Source organism: Saccoglossus kowalevskii, chromosome 15, assembly GCF_978046115.1.
Source record: "Saccoglossus kowalevskii chromosome 15, keSacKowa6.1, whole genome shotgun sequence".
Classification (NCBI taxonomy): Eukaryota; Metazoa; Hemichordata; class Enteropneusta; family Harrimaniidae; genus Saccoglossus; species Saccoglossus kowalevskii.
This window is the reverse complement of record NC_140655.1, coordinates 24897745-24917722: the sequence shown is the minus strand read 5'-3', so window position 1 is coordinate 24917722 and position 19978 is coordinate 24897745. Positions and strand designations below refer to the sequence as shown.

The 19978-nt window shown below is 36.0% G+C and overlaps 1 protein-coding gene across 1 annotated transcript in view; it reads right to left on the bottom strand.

Moving 5' to 3' along the window:
* LOC144356754 (uncharacterized) overlaps positions 1–12798 on the bottom strand; it is a 28763-nt gene extending 15965 nt beyond the window's left edge. The window contains exons 1-10 of the mRNA XM_085490609.1: positions 12637–12798; positions 8107–8490; positions 7221–7634; positions 6821–7013; positions 5945–6183; positions 4931–5044; positions 4219–4357; positions 1412–1503; positions 852–969; positions 45–220 (exon numbers count right to left, since the gene is read on the bottom strand). Of these exons, the coding sequence (XP_085346735.1) occupies positions 45–220; positions 852–969; positions 1412–1503; positions 4219–4357; positions 4931–5044; positions 5945–6183; positions 6821–7013; positions 7221–7634; positions 8107–8490; positions 12637–12724 (1957 nt within the window). The 5' untranslated portion in view covers positions 12725–12798. The remainder of the gene's footprint in view (positions 1–44; positions 221–851; positions 970–1411; positions 1504–4218; positions 4358–4930; positions 5045–5944; positions 6184–6820; positions 7014–7220; positions 7635–8106; positions 8491–12636) is intronic.
* Positions 12799–19978: the final 7180 nt, after the last annotated feature.

Here is a 19978-nt window from a genome sequence, read left to right as displayed (position 1 = left end):
AGTGTCGATTAATTAAGTCTGCCATCAACGTATATTGATCTTACCGGGTTTAATATTGTCCCAATTTACAGAAACAAAATCATCTCTGTCATACCGGGAATGTTCATGCCAGAAACCTAGTGCGTGGAACATCTCATGTAAAATCACTCCAAGCTGTACACATCTAACGTCCAGTGACAAGTCCTGCTTCGAACCTGTATGTCCTAAATACGACCAGCATCTGGAAAAAAGTGGTTATTCAGAAATATTTGTTGTAATACACGAGCCCTCGTTATTACCCCTATGTGGGATGTGTATCAAATGTGCATATTTCCCTCCGGAGAATCACTAGTCGGACGTTATGTGCTTTCCAGCACGGCCCTCGACTAAAATGAACGACGTTACGACTAGTAGACAGAAGAATTTTATTCTGACCAATGCTGTCTACGATTTTACTCGTATGTATAGAGAATATATAATAGTCAGTTGCAAAGCCTTCCGGGGTTCATCGTATTTACACCATGATGGTTTATCTATGTTGATTTTACCAAGTTGAACGTCACCATCTTGTGGTAAATATGAAAAAAGAAGGGTATTTTTTTAAATATAAGTGAAGAAACTGTGTAAGCAAAATAGCATAACATATAGTGAGAAAGATACAGAGACAGCGATGTGTGAGAAAGATACTGAGACGAGTGAGGTGTAATGTCTCCGAACATTGATTTGTGATTAAATCTTTGTAGAATGTTCCCGCTGTGAGTGCTTTCCTGGACATAACAACCTATACACACACGGGGAAAATGTATTTCCACCTAGTATATTCCAATTCACGCGGTCACGACGAAATGACACGTCTATAACAAAGTACTCACCCATCTCCGCTGAATATATTGATATAATTTTGTTGATCAGTACGCCGGGTAAATCGTATGCACGTCCGATTTTCGATGTAAGCTATTGCCGACATTACCTGATCCTCGTCTTCTGAGGCTGAAAGCGTAACATGTAAATAGAATTTTCACACATAAACAATGTGCCACTACGCTCTGAATGGCTAGATACAAACGCTCAAAAATCACGTGATCCTATAAGTGATATAATTATTTTTCAAGTAAAAATCGAAAGCCATACGTTTTTAAAAAAAAGCAAACAAATCAGAAACAGATCCGGGCATTGAAACCTTCAAGTTTGTATGGATCCACCCTATTGGCTGTATGTGAAATTCTCCAAAATAAAGCTAACACATGTTACCAAAATTCAGAAATTGTGTTGATTTCACTAGTATGAATATTTCTGACTGGTATGATTAGTTGGGGCGGTCTTTTCATTCGAGTGTTTTCAAATCTAAAATATCCCTAGATATCTACTCTAGTGTTAGATAATTATACCATTAGAACTACACTGTAATCATTTCATGTGTTCGCTTACGTACCTAGTGGTGCTGACGTACTGAAGTCGTAGTAAACGACACCGTCTGGCCAGTAATACGTGTCCCATGCTAAGGCGTTGCGTCTTCGTCGCGATCTGTACAGAAATAACATCCAAATGTCAGTTCGAACAAGAGTGATTGTGTTTATACTAAACGTTTTTGTACTCAAATTTTTGCATGTTCCGAGAATACTATAGATTTGTGTAGACAAACAACAATTGATGAAATTATAATTGAGGGTATCGAGCTACCTACATTATATAACCATCTGTTTACTGGCAAAAAAAGACGGTGGCCCGTAACTGCAAATTTGGCAAAATTATACGATTGTCGGCGATGTTATACTATTGGTTCCGCGATATTCTACGATTGTCGGAGGTGTTATATAATTGTCGATATCTTAATTTAAGGTAGGATCGGTGTATATTAATTAATTAATGTACACAATTGAATTAATACAGTCTTATCACTCGCTATCCATTTTCAACTTATCTTCGCGTATACGAATGGGGTTTTTATTTTTATTTTTCACACTGTTAGTTAACTATGTTTACCAAATTCTCGGTTCACATTTAACTCATTTGTCTCTAGTAGTACTACACTTTTCGGATCCTGCCCCGTGTAACTCATCCGGCCTTTGGGGGATCATAGACATATATAGAGTAATAAAAAAATCTAGTCACACCTTATTTAAAGAGGTTGAAGCCTAGACTGTCATCTGTAGTATTCGGAATAGTAAACATACGGCCGTTTGTGGTATTCATAATGATGTACAATTTTCACTGGCTTTCAGTTTTGCGTAAATGTTTGAACTGGCACTGAGAAGGTCTGTATTGACTCATAAGGACGTGATCAAATTTATTTTCTGTAGAATGTTCTGAACAGAGAACAAATCTTCGGTCTACTCTAAAGTAATCCGTATGTAGGTGAGCATGCTGAACGTAGTGACATAATGATAGATTCGTATTTAACATTACATATATATTAAGGGAAACCTGAAACAATATAAATTAAAGCTGTTGACGGGGTCCAAGCAGAATTGTCGGAAAAGTTATCTGCAGATACTCATTGAAATGGCGTGTTGATACCAATATCCCTGCATAATGAAGTGTAACATGTTAAATAGTTCGTTATATTCAACATCAGCATAACCATGTGACTGATAACATGGGATACAGGTGCAACACAACAAAAATCGGGACTTCTAGACCGCCACAATGTGGTCAAAATGGCCGATTTCGGTTTTCAGTAAATCCAAGATGGCGACCAAATCAATTGACCAATCAAATTTTGTTTGCCATACTAATTAGATATATATTAGAAGAAGCTATATACTAAGTTTCATTGCGAACGACAATGTTGTTCAGGAGGAGAAGAGATTTTAATGAACAAAAAATGCTGAGTCAGCATCTTTTTAAAAATAGACCCAACAGAATAAGTCACGTGATCGCTATAGTTTATATTGTCGACATTTATTGCACTTAGGCAGTACTATATACAGTAAAGAATTTGAAAGCCCTAGGCCCTTAGAAAAGAGTGATTACCCCTCCCCCTGTGGTCGAATTTTGACCCTCGATAGCGGCCATGGAAGTTAACAAATACAAATTTAGAAAGTTCAGTGCACAAGTTCACATCACCACCAATCAGCGCAGCAAGTTCTGTTCAGCCATTTTCTCAAACGAGCAGACAAAAAAAAAAAAAAAACAGCGTCGGGAAGAAGAAAAATCCCAGCGATAACAAAATGGGCTTCAGCCCTCAAAGGGCTTGGCCCACTAAATAATAAATATTATGTACCATGTACCGTGATGAACATATAACTCCACGCTTAGAGATGCATATTGCTAAGAATATTCAAGCAATGTGGGCAGAAGTCCAAAATGTAATTTGGTAGATAATTAATTGTATGAAAAAAACAAACAAATTTGGTATCACCAAAATATTGAAGCAGCCTGATGGTCTAAATAGCTTTGTGATCCTTAGTATCAACAACTAAACCCAGGAAATACAATTAGACAAACACACACGACACAGTACAAGAAAATGGCCCACATAACTTCTATTAATAGTGTTTATATCCCATTAAAAATATTTTAGTTTCTAGTGTAGTTTATGAGAATAAACATGCATGATTCTGCTAAACACCGAGCATGCCTGTTTAAACTGGTCTCCCACTTCAACTTCTCCCACTTAATTGATCATTGGAGGTGACTTTATGTACACCGTGAGTATAAAAAATATTGTATAGAAAAATTTGGATTCTGGTCCACCTTGTATGAGATGCATGTGAATGTAAAATACTAGCAACATCTGTGGTTTGTGGTTCATCCTAGAACACATACATTTTTTATATGCCAAATTTAAATTTTTAAATCTGTTCGCCAGACGTTAGTGAAATCTCAAATTTGCTGACTATTAAACAAATTAACTGATTAATGTGCACGGATTTCAACCCAAAACTACACGCCCGGCATTCGTACAATATCACAAGAACAGTCGTATAACACCCCAGACAATCGTATAATATTGAAACATATTTAGTTATGGCCCGCCGTAAAATGCATATTTATACCACAAAGAGGTCCACTGAACATTACTTCCTAAAAACGTTTAGGAGTTGTAATTATTACTGTATACAGCTATATAACCATACGAGTGATTAATTAATAGCGTTATAGACACAACGTGGTGTGACGTCACATTGCAAGACATGTAGCGATGTTTAAGACGTCGCGTGACCTAATATGATGTGACGGGACGTGGCACAACGTGGCGTAACGTGACGTAATGCGACATACTGTGGTATGACATACTTTTGATTGCCGTTGTTGTCTACAAATTGACCTCGCTTTTTACCACGCCCTCTCGGAGAAACCGGTGATAAGCCACTCAAGAGACGCTCCATCTCCTCTGGTAACAGCATTATGTCAATTTCAACCAGCAGTTCATTCTCTGCAATGAAAATAAATAAATAAACAAGAATTTAATTTGAAGAGCTACAATACATCGCTTCTTCTTTATGTTAATCGTAATTGACTTCCATTTCTTCTCCGGCTTGAAAGAAATTTAAACCCAGCAAGTGCTGGAAGATTGTCGAGAAGCAACGCCTACCAGTGCACAGTTAGAAATTATTTTCTGATTCAGACGATGTTTTGTAGATTCAAGTCAGCTTTTAGCACAACCATTATTTAATAAATGTTCAATATTTGACATATATTTTGCTGTTGTGGTATTGAATAAAAAATAAAATAAAACCACACTTTTTTTTTCAATTTCCCCTAGGACGAAAGGCAATAATATTGTACTATGCTGTACTTTAAAACAGTCATTCCCATTTATCTTGAATATGTTTCCCTGAACGTAACAGAATGTGTTACATTTTGGGGGCTATTTTACCTAACCAAATTAGCATTGCTTTGGTTCATTTAGCGTATTGCTCACCGCTCCATATCAAATACAAATCTCTCTATGATTCGGTTCTGAGATTTCTGACAAAAAATTAAGTTTAACTGTAAGACCACATACCTACACCAGAATTGACTTCTTCCAGCAATGCGTTCGGTTCTTGCATATGTACGTGTCTATCTGCTTTCAGTCGATTCTGCTTCTCATCAAGGCTGGCACGTGCAGTTTTGTCATCTGAAATAGTGCATTAACCACGTGTAATAGCGCATTGACACAAACACCTTAATCCGGATCGGAAGGATATAACGTTGTTAAACTCAATTACAATTTCAAATCAAATGTCAAATAGACTACAAAAGTTGTATTAGTATTAGATGAAGAAAACTTTTGAGCACTGATGATAGCCAGTATTTAAAGTTGTTGTGTTTAATCACAAATCAAACAAATCTTTCATTGTTGTTATTATCAAGACCACCTTATTTCATTTCAGAACATTTCAGGCTTCTGTTGCATTGGAGTGCCCACAACATTTAAAACCCGTATATGGCGCTTACAGGGATAAGTGAGAGGTTTTCTGCAGATCATGCATTTAGAATGAAACTTTAACACAATGTGTACCAAGTTAAACTCATTAAAACACAAAGGGTTCTGGAACCGAAGCAATGCCAATCCAGGTAAACCTCGTAAGCTGGCATTATTTGCAGTGGTCAAATTTGTCTCTTTGCTGGAGAATCAAAAATAGTGGACGGCATACTAGTATACTAATAAAAAAATGTTGAATATTCATATAACGAAAAGTGACGTAGAAAAGATCATGTAAATTGCATCAGCATGCATTTGTAGAGCTTTTATCATCTGAGTGTTTATTGAATACTAAATACGGCTTTTACTAACTCAAACAACGAATAACTTGTTATATATTTGAGTTACAGGGGGGTCCATCCGACGCTCTATAACTCAATCCGCTAAAGGTGTTCGGCAGCGTCAGTGTTATTTGAATCTGTGGTTGGTGTATATACGCAACTAAATAAATATTTATGTTACTAGATGGTTCTAACTATAAAAAAGTTATCAATGAATAACATTGTTTTGTTATTCCTCAAATATACACGAGTAAATCGACATTATACTCACCCACCCCTTCTATAACACACATATAATGGTATTTTGTATCGCAATTTGCATATTGCCATTCGTATTCCCCTTCTGAGGTTGGCACTAGTCGGACGCAGTCGTTGTCTCCGGTGTTATCATTGTCGAAGGCCCAGGGTAGTTTTTTCTCACTGTTAGTAGATTTCAACTGATCCCCGCAAGTCCAGTATGGACTTCCATCGACCTCCAGGTCATGCAACCCAATCCAAATGTCAAAATTCCTGTAAATAGAGTGAGTGTAACAAACGCAGCTTTTCCAGGTTATTCATTATTTATAAAAAAAAACAAAAAAACACAAAAACAAAACAAAACACAACACGCCTAATACACATACAGAAACACTTTTTCATTTCAGCGACATTGCTTTCAAACATAAACGTCATTTTGACGTCTCAGAAGCGCTCCGTCGTCAGAGTGCGCGACTTAGAGGAATGGTAAACTGGATTTCGTTAGCAACCAGCGGATAAGTTGTTTACAGAAGTCAAGATCAAAATTAGAGTATTTACCAGTCAATTCGTTCTTACGGGTAGGACGGATAGTTTGATAGCTAATCTTAGTCTTTTCAACTGGCGAGAATCAACAAACATGGCGGATTTGACGACGTATTTTCATGTTGACCTTTATATACGATGCATTTGATAGTGTCTAGAAGCGCAGACGACAAATCGATTCTGTTTTAAAGCGGAGAACTAAGCGACGATAACAACGCTCGCGCATGCGCAGATGACGACAACCCCGCTTTAAACATCATAGAAACAAATGTAGGCAAACAAATATAAGATAATGTCTGATGCAGATGTCACCCGACAACAGATGCAAACTTGTTTTGATAATTGCAATATGAAGGATGCTACACACTTTTCACTCGCAATCTCGTCTAATTTGGACCGAACATTTTTCTTCTCTAGTTTTGCAAGGTTGCCGCCCATTGCAGCACAGTAGTCACGTGCGTCGTCCCATGTAGCGCGATGATTTGATACAATGTAACACGTGTCCTTCTGCATCATGACGTCACAGTTGCCGGCTTCTACGATTGGCAGAGTGTCGGCAACTGCAACAAATCAAAGTAATTTAACGCTGGGTAAAGTGAATGAATCCAAGATTTTTGCTACACCGTATATTTATGAAAATATAAGCAAATATGACGTCACGATTTATAGAAATTTAAGTTTATTTTTATCACATATGGTATTGGTGTGCATAACGTGCAATGAGCAGTCTCAGATAAAGTTCGATAATACATTACTAGTGATCTTACCTCTTTTGCACACATATCCGTGTTTCTCATTACATGATGTGCCGGTGAGGGCGTACCCGTCATCCCGGTTTATAAGTGCACAGTCAGCCCCGTCCGTCTCGCCGTTCGCTGCCCATACTACATCGTTCCAGTCATCTCCTCCTAGCCATACCCATGCATTGCTTTGATACTTAGCACCAACCCAAAACTGTCTACTACTGTATTTACTCGACAGAAGTGTCTTCAGAAAATCGTGTTCTTCGCTTGTTGATATGCTTGACAGATAATACCCATCCGCGAGACATTCTTGTCTAGCGCCCTCGAAGTCCTTTACGTGTAGCTGGTCATCGATTACTTTGTAACAGAAAGTGTCGTAATTGTCCTCGTTCCCGGCACAAACAAGTTGTTGTTCATCGAGTGCTATGCTTTCAGCAACTAAAAGTTAATATTAATTGTGAATGCATTGATTAATCATGAAATGATGTCCAGAAAAAAGTAAGCAATCTGAAGATCTTCTAAACATTATTCATGTCTGACCTGTGTGATTTATCAATTGTTGAAAATACATGCAAATATGCAAACCACGAAGTGTTAACTTTGACCACTGTGTTTAATATACTTTATTTATGATAGAGCTCTTAAATTATAGTCATTATGTTTTAGTGGTTTATAGGTTGTTTCGTTATTATTATACATTTTCTCAACGACCTATCAAACAAAGTAAGCTGGAAACTCGCCATTGAGTTCACATGCATCTAAATGTATACGGTGGCTCGTAATTATATTATCTTACTCAAACCTCAAAATTAAGTTTGAAGGTGATAATCATTATTCTGGTGTCTTCTGGGACACCCGCTATAAATGGAGTTCAGCTAAATCATAGCGTTAATATATATGCACAAATTACCTCTTTTGCAGATATATCCAGCTTTAACTGAGCATACCCTGTCATTGAGAAAATACTCGTCGGTTTCTCGTAAACGAGCGCATGGAGCGCCCTCATCTTCTCCATCTGCTGCCCACATGCTGTTCAACCAGGGTTGTCCCGACAACCATTCCCAACCATTGTCAGACAATGTGGCACCAACCCAGTAATCATTTCCGTTGTAATCTTCCAAGATCCGTGTACGGAGAAATTGGAGTTCATCGAAATGAGTGATACTGACCAGTTGAGATCCGTAGCCATTAAGGTTACACGTCTGTTTCGACTGGTCCCAATTTTGACGATCGTCCATAATCAGGTAACAATGACCTTCGTAATATTCCTCGTTTGTCAGACATGACGAATCATCTAGAATTGCGGATTAGAGATAGTTCGTAATGCTTAGTGTCATAGTTCGAACAATATTGATGCCATTAAAAAAAGAAGAAAAACAACCATTACCATAGCGCCATAAAATTTATTCACGGGCGTTTCTGTAGTGCGCATGCGGAGTTTGATATGTGCCGCCATTTTGAATATAGTACTGGTGAATAAATAGGCATAACCAGCCCAGTTTCACACTATATGCACATAAGCGAACAAAAATAAATATAGCAGCAAATATTTGCAATCGAACAAATCGTACAATTAAACAACTTCGTACCAAAACACCATTGTCGACTATGCTGTATACAGTAGAAAAAGTCGGAAAAAACGCAGTTTATCCGAGACCCGATTTTCTGCTAACATAAGACTAAAAAAATACAGTCATGCAGATGAGGGGAAGCTTTTGAACTAATATGAACTAAAATCCAAGCAAATCAAACGAATCCATGGCAGTGTACACATTGTTTACTGAGATACAATATTGGTGAGGTCATTTACTTTGTAACATGAGTTCAAAAATACGAAATATAATATATAGGATTACATTTGCGTCCCGATTTGTGGAAAAGACACTTTTCTCCGACTTACAGTTGTCAAGTAGTGCAAAAAGACTACCACCGGTTATATTCAGTATATTCAGAAAGTTGTTGATCGTTACATCGTGATTTATAACTACACAATGTAGTGAGGAAGTAACCAGAAAGGATTTGCTGATACATTGAAAATTGGCCACTCAAACCCAACTTGATGTTCACCCCAATAACGATACAGTGTTTATTCGCATTCTCCATCAGGTGACATGTATTCGGCACGGATGTGGCTTAAATGCAGCTATATTTAGTGTGATAATTTTGCGTAATTAATTTAAAAAAATGTCTGCTGCGAGTTCAAATTTGTTCGACAAATAATGTCCGACATTGAAAATAATTGGTTCTGATAATCATTTGGATATTATTTCCCTATTTATTTAAGATAAGGTACATATAATTACAAATTAAGTTCCTATGGCAACACTCTTGGTTACACAGCCCTACATTACATAATGTCTCGACGTAGAACTGGCCATCGATGTGTGGCAATCGGAGGTAATAGTTTTGGATTTGTTGTAGCCCAGACAACAGGACTTCTACACAAAAAATTGCAGCTGCAATCTCGATAAGAGCGAGAAACTATTTTTTTTTTCATTTAATTGGTATGCATTCGCTTATAAAGATGCATGGAAAGGACTATTTTGAAACTACTCGACATGCTCACTTAGGTATCGCATTTTGTCTTGTATATTTCTAGAAAGCAACGGAATAGCTATTTGTTTGGCAACCGTGAATGCGAGAAAAAGAAAAGGGCGTCGCTGACAAATAAACCAACAACTAGTTTTCTAGTAGTTTCTATTGCGAAACTAATAATCATTACATTGTATAGACAGAAGAAAGGGGTTTCATAGTGTATATTTACCATTTCTAAAGTGTATATTTGTCAGACTATTTACTACAAGAACACAAAGCCATGTATGCCTGTTGCTCACACACAAGGTTAACGACACTGATTACGTATGTTTTTTTAAACATAACTCTAGGCATGATCGACAGCTTGTGTGGCAACTTCTTTGTGGATTCTGGGAGTTTCGTTCCATTGTTATTGTCACGATGCCTTAAATTAGTGCAATTCTCACCAGCAGTGACCATTGAGTTCATTTATAGACACATATACTTCGTAAAAAATCAGATTTCAAGTTTATTCAAATGCGTAGGAAGGAATCAAACGGCTCGAATATTAACAACTACTCTGTTATATAAACTAGCAAATACAGATCAAACACATTCCAAAGGTTTGAGATGGATTGGAGTGAGTTATTGTTTATATAATAATACAATCCCATAATTCAGTTCTTCAGTCTATCAACTGACACCTCTGTTGTATGGCACTATGGAAAAGGGTGTCATGTTATTCTATCAGTGAGTAAAATAAAGCTTCAGTCATATGGACCACTAAATAGGAATTGTGATCATTACAATTATGTTTTAAAGGAGTTTGTTGATTGTGGAACTGTTTTGACTGGCAGTTGTATGCTCGATCATTATATATAATAAACCATGTCTCCAGCTGGCCTTTATTGAAACAATACGAACAATCTATGTATTGACCCTGGTAAATGGAATCGATTAGTTGCACGTCAGATTGTTAGAGCTGTATATCTGTTTTTGATCGAGGGACCAACAAATGATGCATTCAACACACACCTGATGGCACACATTGAACCGTCATTAAAATAAACACCGCGAGCTGTGCAAAGAAAAAATATTTATTTTGAATAACTATTCGAAGGTGGTTTGAATAGCGTGATCTGCAATGGTCGATAATGCTGCGTACACATAACACGGATTATACAAATAACATTACCTCGTCTGTGTTGTTTGGCCAATGGGTGTTGTAGGATATCCGCGGTTTTATGCCGTGACCTGGTTATACGTACACGTTGTATAACACATGAAAGTACCTACAACTGGTATTATGCAACAAACATACTACAACGACAATTTGATTTGTGGACATACAGTTTCAATCATCTTCAGAGTTTATCGTCAACCTCGAATTTGTATCGATTAGCAATGAGATCTTTGGGTCGCAAAAGCTGTATATCCACCTCTGATGAAGTTAACATATTGTATAATGTACTGTTTCTACGAATTGAGCAGCGCGCGTGCATGAATATTGAAATTATCGCCTCATGAATATGCATTTGATCGTTCGATTTGGACCAACTAAAAAAAAAACAGAATAGCCTCAGGTGCATTTATAAATGTTGTGGCATTGAATAATTTTGTCATATCTTTGTGCAAATTTGTCATGTACCGTCCACTGACAATAAATAATGTTTAGATTAATTTAAGCATGCCTCGAAAATATAACTAGTGTGAGCAATCTACACTCATTAAAATAGAAGGCTTCCTTTTTCTTAAAGATCAGTTATGTTGTAGGGGTGTTTGATCGACTAAGGCCAGACTTTCATTATCCCTTGTTTCGCGAACCCACCGAATGAACAGGAGCCGAAAATGAAATAAAAATAAAATTTTATTTCAGCATAATTTCTCGCGCCCGCCGACTTGTAAGTATAAAAAATTGCTAAAAAAAAACTTTATTTCATTTCTTCTCTCCGATCAATGATCTCACTTACAATTCTTTGAGAATCACACAAATCTAATGGAAAAAAAAAATAATTTTACATTTTTCCGCCCTCCTCAAAAAAATTGCCTTATAAAAACTCGAGAAACAATGAATAAAAAAGTCTGACCTAAGCGATAAGACCCCCCCCCCATTACTCATACGAATGTACAGTTACATCAAGGGAAACATTGCAATGATTTAACATAAAAATAGGGATGAAACAAGGCTGCATAAAAATTTGATAGCTTGGATTTCACAAATGATTTGGTGATCATAACATCCACAAAACAACATATCAAACAAAAACTGACAGATCATCTACATATGTTAACGAGTGAATTTCCAGAAGAGAAATACAAATACAGTTAGGATTCAATTACATCGGTGGCAAAGTTGTTATATACCTGGGTACAACTTTAACAAAATCAGGAAGAGGAATAGGATTCATAGAGTTTCAAAGAAGAGAAATGTATTAATTAAGGCAGCCCAACTTATATAGAACAGTAACAGAATTAAGTAAGCAACAAAACTGAAGTTACAGAAATTATCAGTGTTGTTACATGAATCCAATGCTGCATCGAAGATGACAAAATGAGACGAAAGAAACTCAATACTTTTCAAATAGAAGATAACCAGGACTGCAGCAACTGATATGACAGAATGGATACGTTCGAAGGAGGCCCTATGTGCGACTAGTCATCTGGCATATGTAACAGGTAACACACTGAAGAAAATTCTACGATTACATTAATACAAATTAAGTAAAGTCTCGGAAAACATCAACAACAACACATACACAAACGGGCGATGTTCGACTAGACAACCTCTGTTTTAGGAGGTATCAATGGTAGGGACCTGAGTAACTTTCGCTTGGAAACATTTTACAAGAACTTATACATTAATTGCCATCCCTACGTTTGATATATAGTATAAACTGAATCATAAGGAAAACAAGAAATCACTCACCATCAGAGCGTATCGCACGCGGTGAATTATTGACTACGCCAAAAACGAAGGCAATAAACAATGGGATTAGTACAAGTTTGACTGCCATGTTGCCTTTCAAAGACCAACTTCTCTTGGTTCGGCGACAGCACGAAACAACTGATCGACACGTAAAATTAGCCAAGTATAATCATGTGACGGTTATTCCTATTTTAAGGCAGGGGCCATCTGTCGCAACTTGCATGGGTGGGTCGATATTTTAGAACTCCGTTATTATTTGATTAATGACGAAAATTATTTACACCATAATATCAAACAACAAGTTCAAACTAGTATAACAATATTTTCACTATCACAAATTCTGATTTAGTTTTTATACAAATTCACTATTGACATCAGATGCCATATAGACGCGACTTGAAAGCTGAAATTCTGTCGGTTTATGAATATGTATATAGGTATGTGTTGCATTGTATTATGCTGATATGTTGTTAAGAAGAACCATGTATCCACCCGATCACGACTAACTTGCCACGTTTACACACACTGCATTCTGTAACAGATACAATGACGTCACCAGTTGTACCTGCCTACGTCCTTGCAAACTACCGTTCTAAAGGGGTCGATCAATTTGTCTATGACAATGTACACACATCAATATATAGCACGGACACTATTCCACGCTCGTCAATAATCTGACGCAATGTCGCACCAATCACATGCTGATTTTCATGCACTGTCTATTTGTACAATCATCACCGGACAATGTAGTGAACAGCGACAGTTTAGGGCAAAGCAGTTAAATTGAATTTGTTGAAGAAAATTTTCTATCAAAGTAATAAAAGAAGGAAGTAACCCTAACTTGTTTTCATGAACAATCACTTTCCGATTTTTCCACAGCTTAAACCCTACTTTGACTGCATTTTGCATTTGATAATTAACAAAATACGCTCAATTCAGGTATACCGATTTGTTTCTTCCGAAAATAAATGAACGCGAAAAATATGAGATATGAATATTTTGAGTGTTAAAATACCCTCGGTCTTGTAATTGTTCCCAGGGGTCGGTAAATGGTCTTCTACAAGTGAATGTGGGCCAAGTTCCGGCCTGAGTTTGGCAATTTTGGAAAAATCGCTACAAAGACGCCAGTTGAATGAACACATTTTGCTGTCATTGTCAACTCTAGGGATCGTGTAACCATGGAAATACTAGTACTAACGTGATTGAGTTTCAGTTCCGTTCCATTTGTGTTCAATCAACTAGTGTTCATTTTACCCAGGGGAATTGGCAATGCAAAAATGATATTATCATACATATTATAAAATACCTATTCGCGGCGGTCGATCATTGACGTTCGCGAATTGGAATTGGCTTTGAACGGTGGATGATGGTTTCACAAAATAAGTAAACGGGGACTAAATTATTGAAATCATAACTGATGTGGCTTTGAAATAATTAGCAATTGTATTCTTTAGGGGATGGAATATTTGAACAGAAAAGTCACATTGAGGTCACGCAGTTGATATTAATGCTATGGTCTTCATACGTTGTGAACGATTACGTCAGTTTTACTTTTGCAAAGTGTTCGTTATCGTTAAAGGAAACATCAATCCAAACAACATAATGACCTCTAAAGAAAAAGCTCCACAAATGTAGGAGAATGCAATTTACAGATTTTTATATCACTTTTCATTCTCAAGATATTCAACTTTTTATCAGTAATATGTAGTCAGCCATCTTGATTTTCAAGTAAAGGATTATGGGTAAAGTATGACATCATAGAATTTGTTGTCAGAAATTGAGAAAATGATTTCATCTATAACTACAAAAGTTGAACTTCAAATTGGCTGAAAGTTTAGAAATTGGTAGCATACATGTACTGGTACTATCCATGTTTATAAAATAATTGTCATGAAAATAGAACTGAAAATATTCATTTTTAAGTTGTTCTATCAAATGTTCAAATTTTCTTATATTGTATACAATTTACCAATGTGAGTAGGTTATATAGGTGATGTATTACATGTTGACCACAAAAAAAGGACAAAAAAGTGTCATTCTATATTTCACGACTAAAATATCGATTTTTATTTTTTTAACGTTTTTAGCAATATCTTCACTTCATGTGTATTTATAACATTCTAATTTCCATTACTATAATTATATACATGAGCAATATGCACAACGAAAATTTGAACTGATTCGCATCAGTATTTCTCAGGTTACAGATGAAATAATTTTCTCAATTTTGACAACAGATCCTATGATATCATACTTTACCCATAATCCGTTGCTTGAGATGGCTGACTACATAATACTGATATAAAGTTGAATATCTAGAGAATGAAAAGTGATATAAAAAAAAATTAAATTACATTCTCCTACATTTGTTGAGCTGTTTCTTTAGGGGTCATTATGTTGTTTGGATTGATGTTTCTTTTAATGTGTCACATCCCACGTGGCATATGCTGATCTCCGTTCAAGTTTCAACTATTTAGGTAATCTCCAAAAGTGTAACACGGTTGTGTATATATATATAATAAAAACGATCGCTAACACCACGAGCCATAAAGGGCGGTGGTCGTCGGGCCGCGCATCTGCGACATCCAATGCGCTTTGCTAATGGAAATCACTTGACGTGGACTAATTACCACCACTGACGCTTCACCACCTTCTAACCACCAATGAATTACATAGTTAAAGTTTGTACTCGTTGTTTTGCTCAATAGTCAGAATCGTGATCGTTGTTCATATGAGACCCATATGGCGCAACGACCACCTTCTCAAGTTAATTAGAATGTCGTATGTTGCAGCACCACATTCTTAGCGTTCTAATAAAGGTCATACTTCCATGTCACCTCTATATACGAAAAATTTAGTGACGTAGGAATCGCGGAGGTTTTTGAAAGCCATCAAAGTAAGATCAAGTACATAAGAGAAGATTCATGTTTATTTCCTACATATGTAATAGCTCAATCTATTCCAATTTGTTTGTTAAGACAAATTTGAATAACGTCAAACCATCAATACTAACTAGAACAAACACAATAGTTTTATTTTTTAGATTTCAAAATAGTTTACCTAAAATACATTTATCACAACCATATATGTAGCCTCGAATAGATTCAAAGCAAAAATCATTATTATCGAGCGCTTAAATTTTTTAAGTAGTTGGTAACAGCGAAGCAAAACATATGTATGTGATATTGTCTTATATAGTAGTATCAGTAAGAGAAACTAAAATAATGTGGGTCTCATGACAAACATGAAGTGATAACATGTGTTTCGAAACGAGTAAATACATCCTGTTCTACATCCACAATACAATATAACATAACGAAATGATGTGTGTAAGAAACATGATATTCACTTCACAAGACAAGTTACCATAGCGTCAGCTAAAATGATTTGTGTAAATGTGTCATCAGACTTAATTTCTTACTCATTACCTCTACAGAAAAATCTTCCGCATGCTCAGGCTAGACACTAATAACAATATTGTAATATTTTTGAAGAACTAAGACAATGCCTTCATTTATCACACGACCATGGTGCTTATCGTCCATGGCTGTTTAGTGTTTAGTGTGATATATTAATATCAATTTATCTGCATTTCTATGCAACGTAAAACTGTGTTGTTGTTGTTGGTGGTGGCGGTGGTGTTGCTATTGTTGTTGTTAATTTTGGTGGTGCTGCTGCTGTTGTTGGTGGTGTTCACTTCGGATATTTGGGCAAAGTGATATTTTAGTTTTCTTACACATGTATTCAGTCAATACACATGTATTCAGTGTTCTCCGTCTTCCGCAACAGCAGTGGCGCTGATATTTGGCAACACGTCATCAATTAGAACAAATGCTCCATAATGTAGAGGCTAGACGTAATAATTAAAAACACTGTCTAAGTAAAGTGGCACACGATTTGTATTATTATCCATGTGCCGATGCAGCTGACATACGTTAGAGAAACAAAAGGGCAACATACAACAGAGTAATAACATATAATTTGAATTAACTTTTCCAGCAAAGTCTGTAATGCAAACTATGTACTTACATTTTCATGTTTGTCGATAAAACAATTTCTTGCAGTGATATTTCCATGACAAAGATTCTCGTCATTAAGCGTTTCAATAGCCATACGGTTATCATGAACTATATGCTCTACATCTGTAGTAATGCATGTATTCCAATGTGAATACCGATGCATCATGTACTTACACAATCCTCGTATTTTGTTGAAAACTGTGTACCGATCGATACGACTTGTATTAATGAATGTAAGCTGTATTTCCGCGAATTCCGCACCTTATAGATAGGGTAATATAATATATAAATATTAAAATACACGAAAAGAAGAATACATCTCCATTGTTTTAGTTTCAAATCCCAACACATAGCATAATTGATACGTAACACAATTGTGAACAAAAATAAAGCTTCGATGTTTCAAATTTACCAATTCTCCTTAATCGCTTTTCCGTACGTCGTTTTTCAAGTATTGCATTGACGTCAATGATTTTGAATTCGGGTGACATCACTGAATATAATATCGGGTTCAGAATGGAATTAATCGGTAGAACAGCTGCAGCCATCCACGGATATATATAAACAGGTATAACCACTCCAGGTAAGGAGACGAATGATGCAATAACGATCGGAACACAACACAATAGCATTTATTATGGCTAACATCTTGCTATTCCTATTTTTTCGAGTACTGCTAACGGCACTTTCAGCCTTCTTTTTGGAAATAAATATCACCACATAACAAATAAATATTACAACCACACATACTAAATTTGTGAATGTGAAAAACGTGACTGAGTATTGCCAGCCTGGCGGTTGATCGTGCCTAAGATGGATGGGTAGGCAGACATTGTTAGTACCATAGAAAGAGTCACCAAAATATGATATGCCGAATGCAGGTAGTAATAATATAAATGCCATGAGGCAAAGTGATATCAATATTGACAGTTTCGCGCTGAATTTTCGTATTCTCTGATATGAAAATGAAAATGAAATTACGAGACACCGATCAACAGTCATTATTGTAAGAATGTAGAGAGAACATTGACTAGACAACATGGCATTGACACCAATAATGATACATGTTTCACTATTTCGCCAGGTAATATCGTATAGTAGATGATGACTGCCGTAAAATGCATCAAAAGATGCAATTACTAGCAAATATATTCCCATCAGAAAATCAGAGAACGTAATCATAAGAATGAACAGTGGCTCAACCGTCTTCGAGGGGTTTGTTTTCATTCTTCTGACAGACCCTCCAAATAAAAATATACGAATTAATTGTTACAGCTGTAATCCCAATTAACCAAGTGGGGAATCGTAACGGTAAATTACGAAGAAGTCGCCCGCACGAGGAAAACACGTTTGCAGTAGGTAGACTAGTCTCTATATTCGTATTATGTTTATAGGCAATGCAGCAGAATACATGATCGTCACTGTATCTGTATATAAAATGAATTATATTTCTTTAGTGCACATTCAACTACTTTAATGAATGACAATAAATAGCAATATACGAACGAACAATGCAACTTACAATGTATCTCATATTGCTGAAAATATACTCCGTCATGACTGTGATTTGGTTCCAGCCAATGTCCCTACCGGAAGGAAATACAATTAGACAAGTGACGCAAGTAAATGAACCATGAAACGTAAAACAACATTCTGAAGACATGTTTGTATTTCAGAATATACTTTATTAATCATTACTTACACATATTACAGACGCTTGAGCCTATCAAATGTAGCAGTTGTTAGTTGCCGTAACTTGTTGTTAAATAAATGTCTAAAAATAAGAATACAAAAGACGGAAATGCCATAAACCATAGATTTTCAATACACGACTGAAATAAATGGTGTAAAACAGACGACAGCAAATACCTGGTCCACATGGGTTTCGATTTCACGCATAGTTGTCACTGAATCACATATTTTACATAATGTGTATCACACATCCAGGGTTACACAGATCTTCAGTACGTCAGTACGTGGTAAGTTATGTCTCAATAGATGGTTTGGCGATGGTTTTGGCAACTTCTCTGGTCTGCTGGCAGACATTTGACTAAAACTATTGCCTTGTATGTATTTATACACAGTTATTTGGCAGTATAGAGAATGTAATTGCGCGAGTAACCTAGTTGACGTCAAAGACGAATTCACCAACACAATAGAATCAATATATTGCTAAGAACCATTAACCAGTCTTGCTTTACAACCGTTTTTGGCAAATGTTTGTATTCAGCACTCATTTTATGATGCTATTTAAAATGAAGTACTTAACTCATCAAGTTTATTAAATTTGATAATACTGTATGATCAGCGTTATTCGATTTGTGTTCAATCTATGTTTGTTCACTCACAATTTCAGAAGATTGACCATTCCCTTGAAAATATTATCTGGTAGTTCCTCAAGTCCATTTGATGACTTGTCTCTGTAAATATAATGTTGATGTATATTAAATAACTCAATTTGTATTGATAAGTGAATTCTAAATGGCAGATTTGTATATGTTAATTGTTTCTGAATCTGTATTGTTTCGCCAAAAAAGTGACATTGTTTCTAGATCGATAAATAAACATGTAAAGGTTTGGTACCTTTTAAAATGTTGTACTTACAGTTCCCCCAAATATGGAAGAGGTATCAACTGACCAAGATGTCAATTCCCATGTCTTTCTATATTGCTCATGTTACTGTATGTGTGGGAAATATTATTATTATTAGTTTGTACGTTTATCAGAAAAATGGGCTGATATTAATTTCTGAAGATAATAAGCAATTTTAGGGCGTCATATGCGTTTTAATTATGACATATTTTTAAGTCAATCATACAATATATATCATAGTACAACAAATAACATTCCATACGTTACATTACTTCTGAATAATTAGACATTACAGAAAACAAAATGTGACATACAGATAAACGTACGAAAAGAACCCTCAAGCAACTGTTTTTTAAAACCGCAACCGTGTTTACATGGTTTCATTAATTTATTGACATAAGGGAACTCTCGTTGACAATCGCCCATTGCTTAAAGATAATGAAAACTTTGGTATTCAGAATTTGGCCGCATATTGTCAGGCACTTCAATAGTGCGAATCTTCCCGCATCTGCAAATTTATCATAATGCCCCTAATATGCAATGGTGAGAAATCATCCTTGTAAAATAGAAGAAACTGCAAACAAAACTATATCTATAATGTTATGAATTTTTTTCATAATGCTAAGCACTGCTATAAACTAATTAATTTATGTGGATAATAGACGACGAGTAAACAAATAGAGAAAGGCAAATGTCATTCATTATGTCCTCTCAATGTCACTAGCAATACG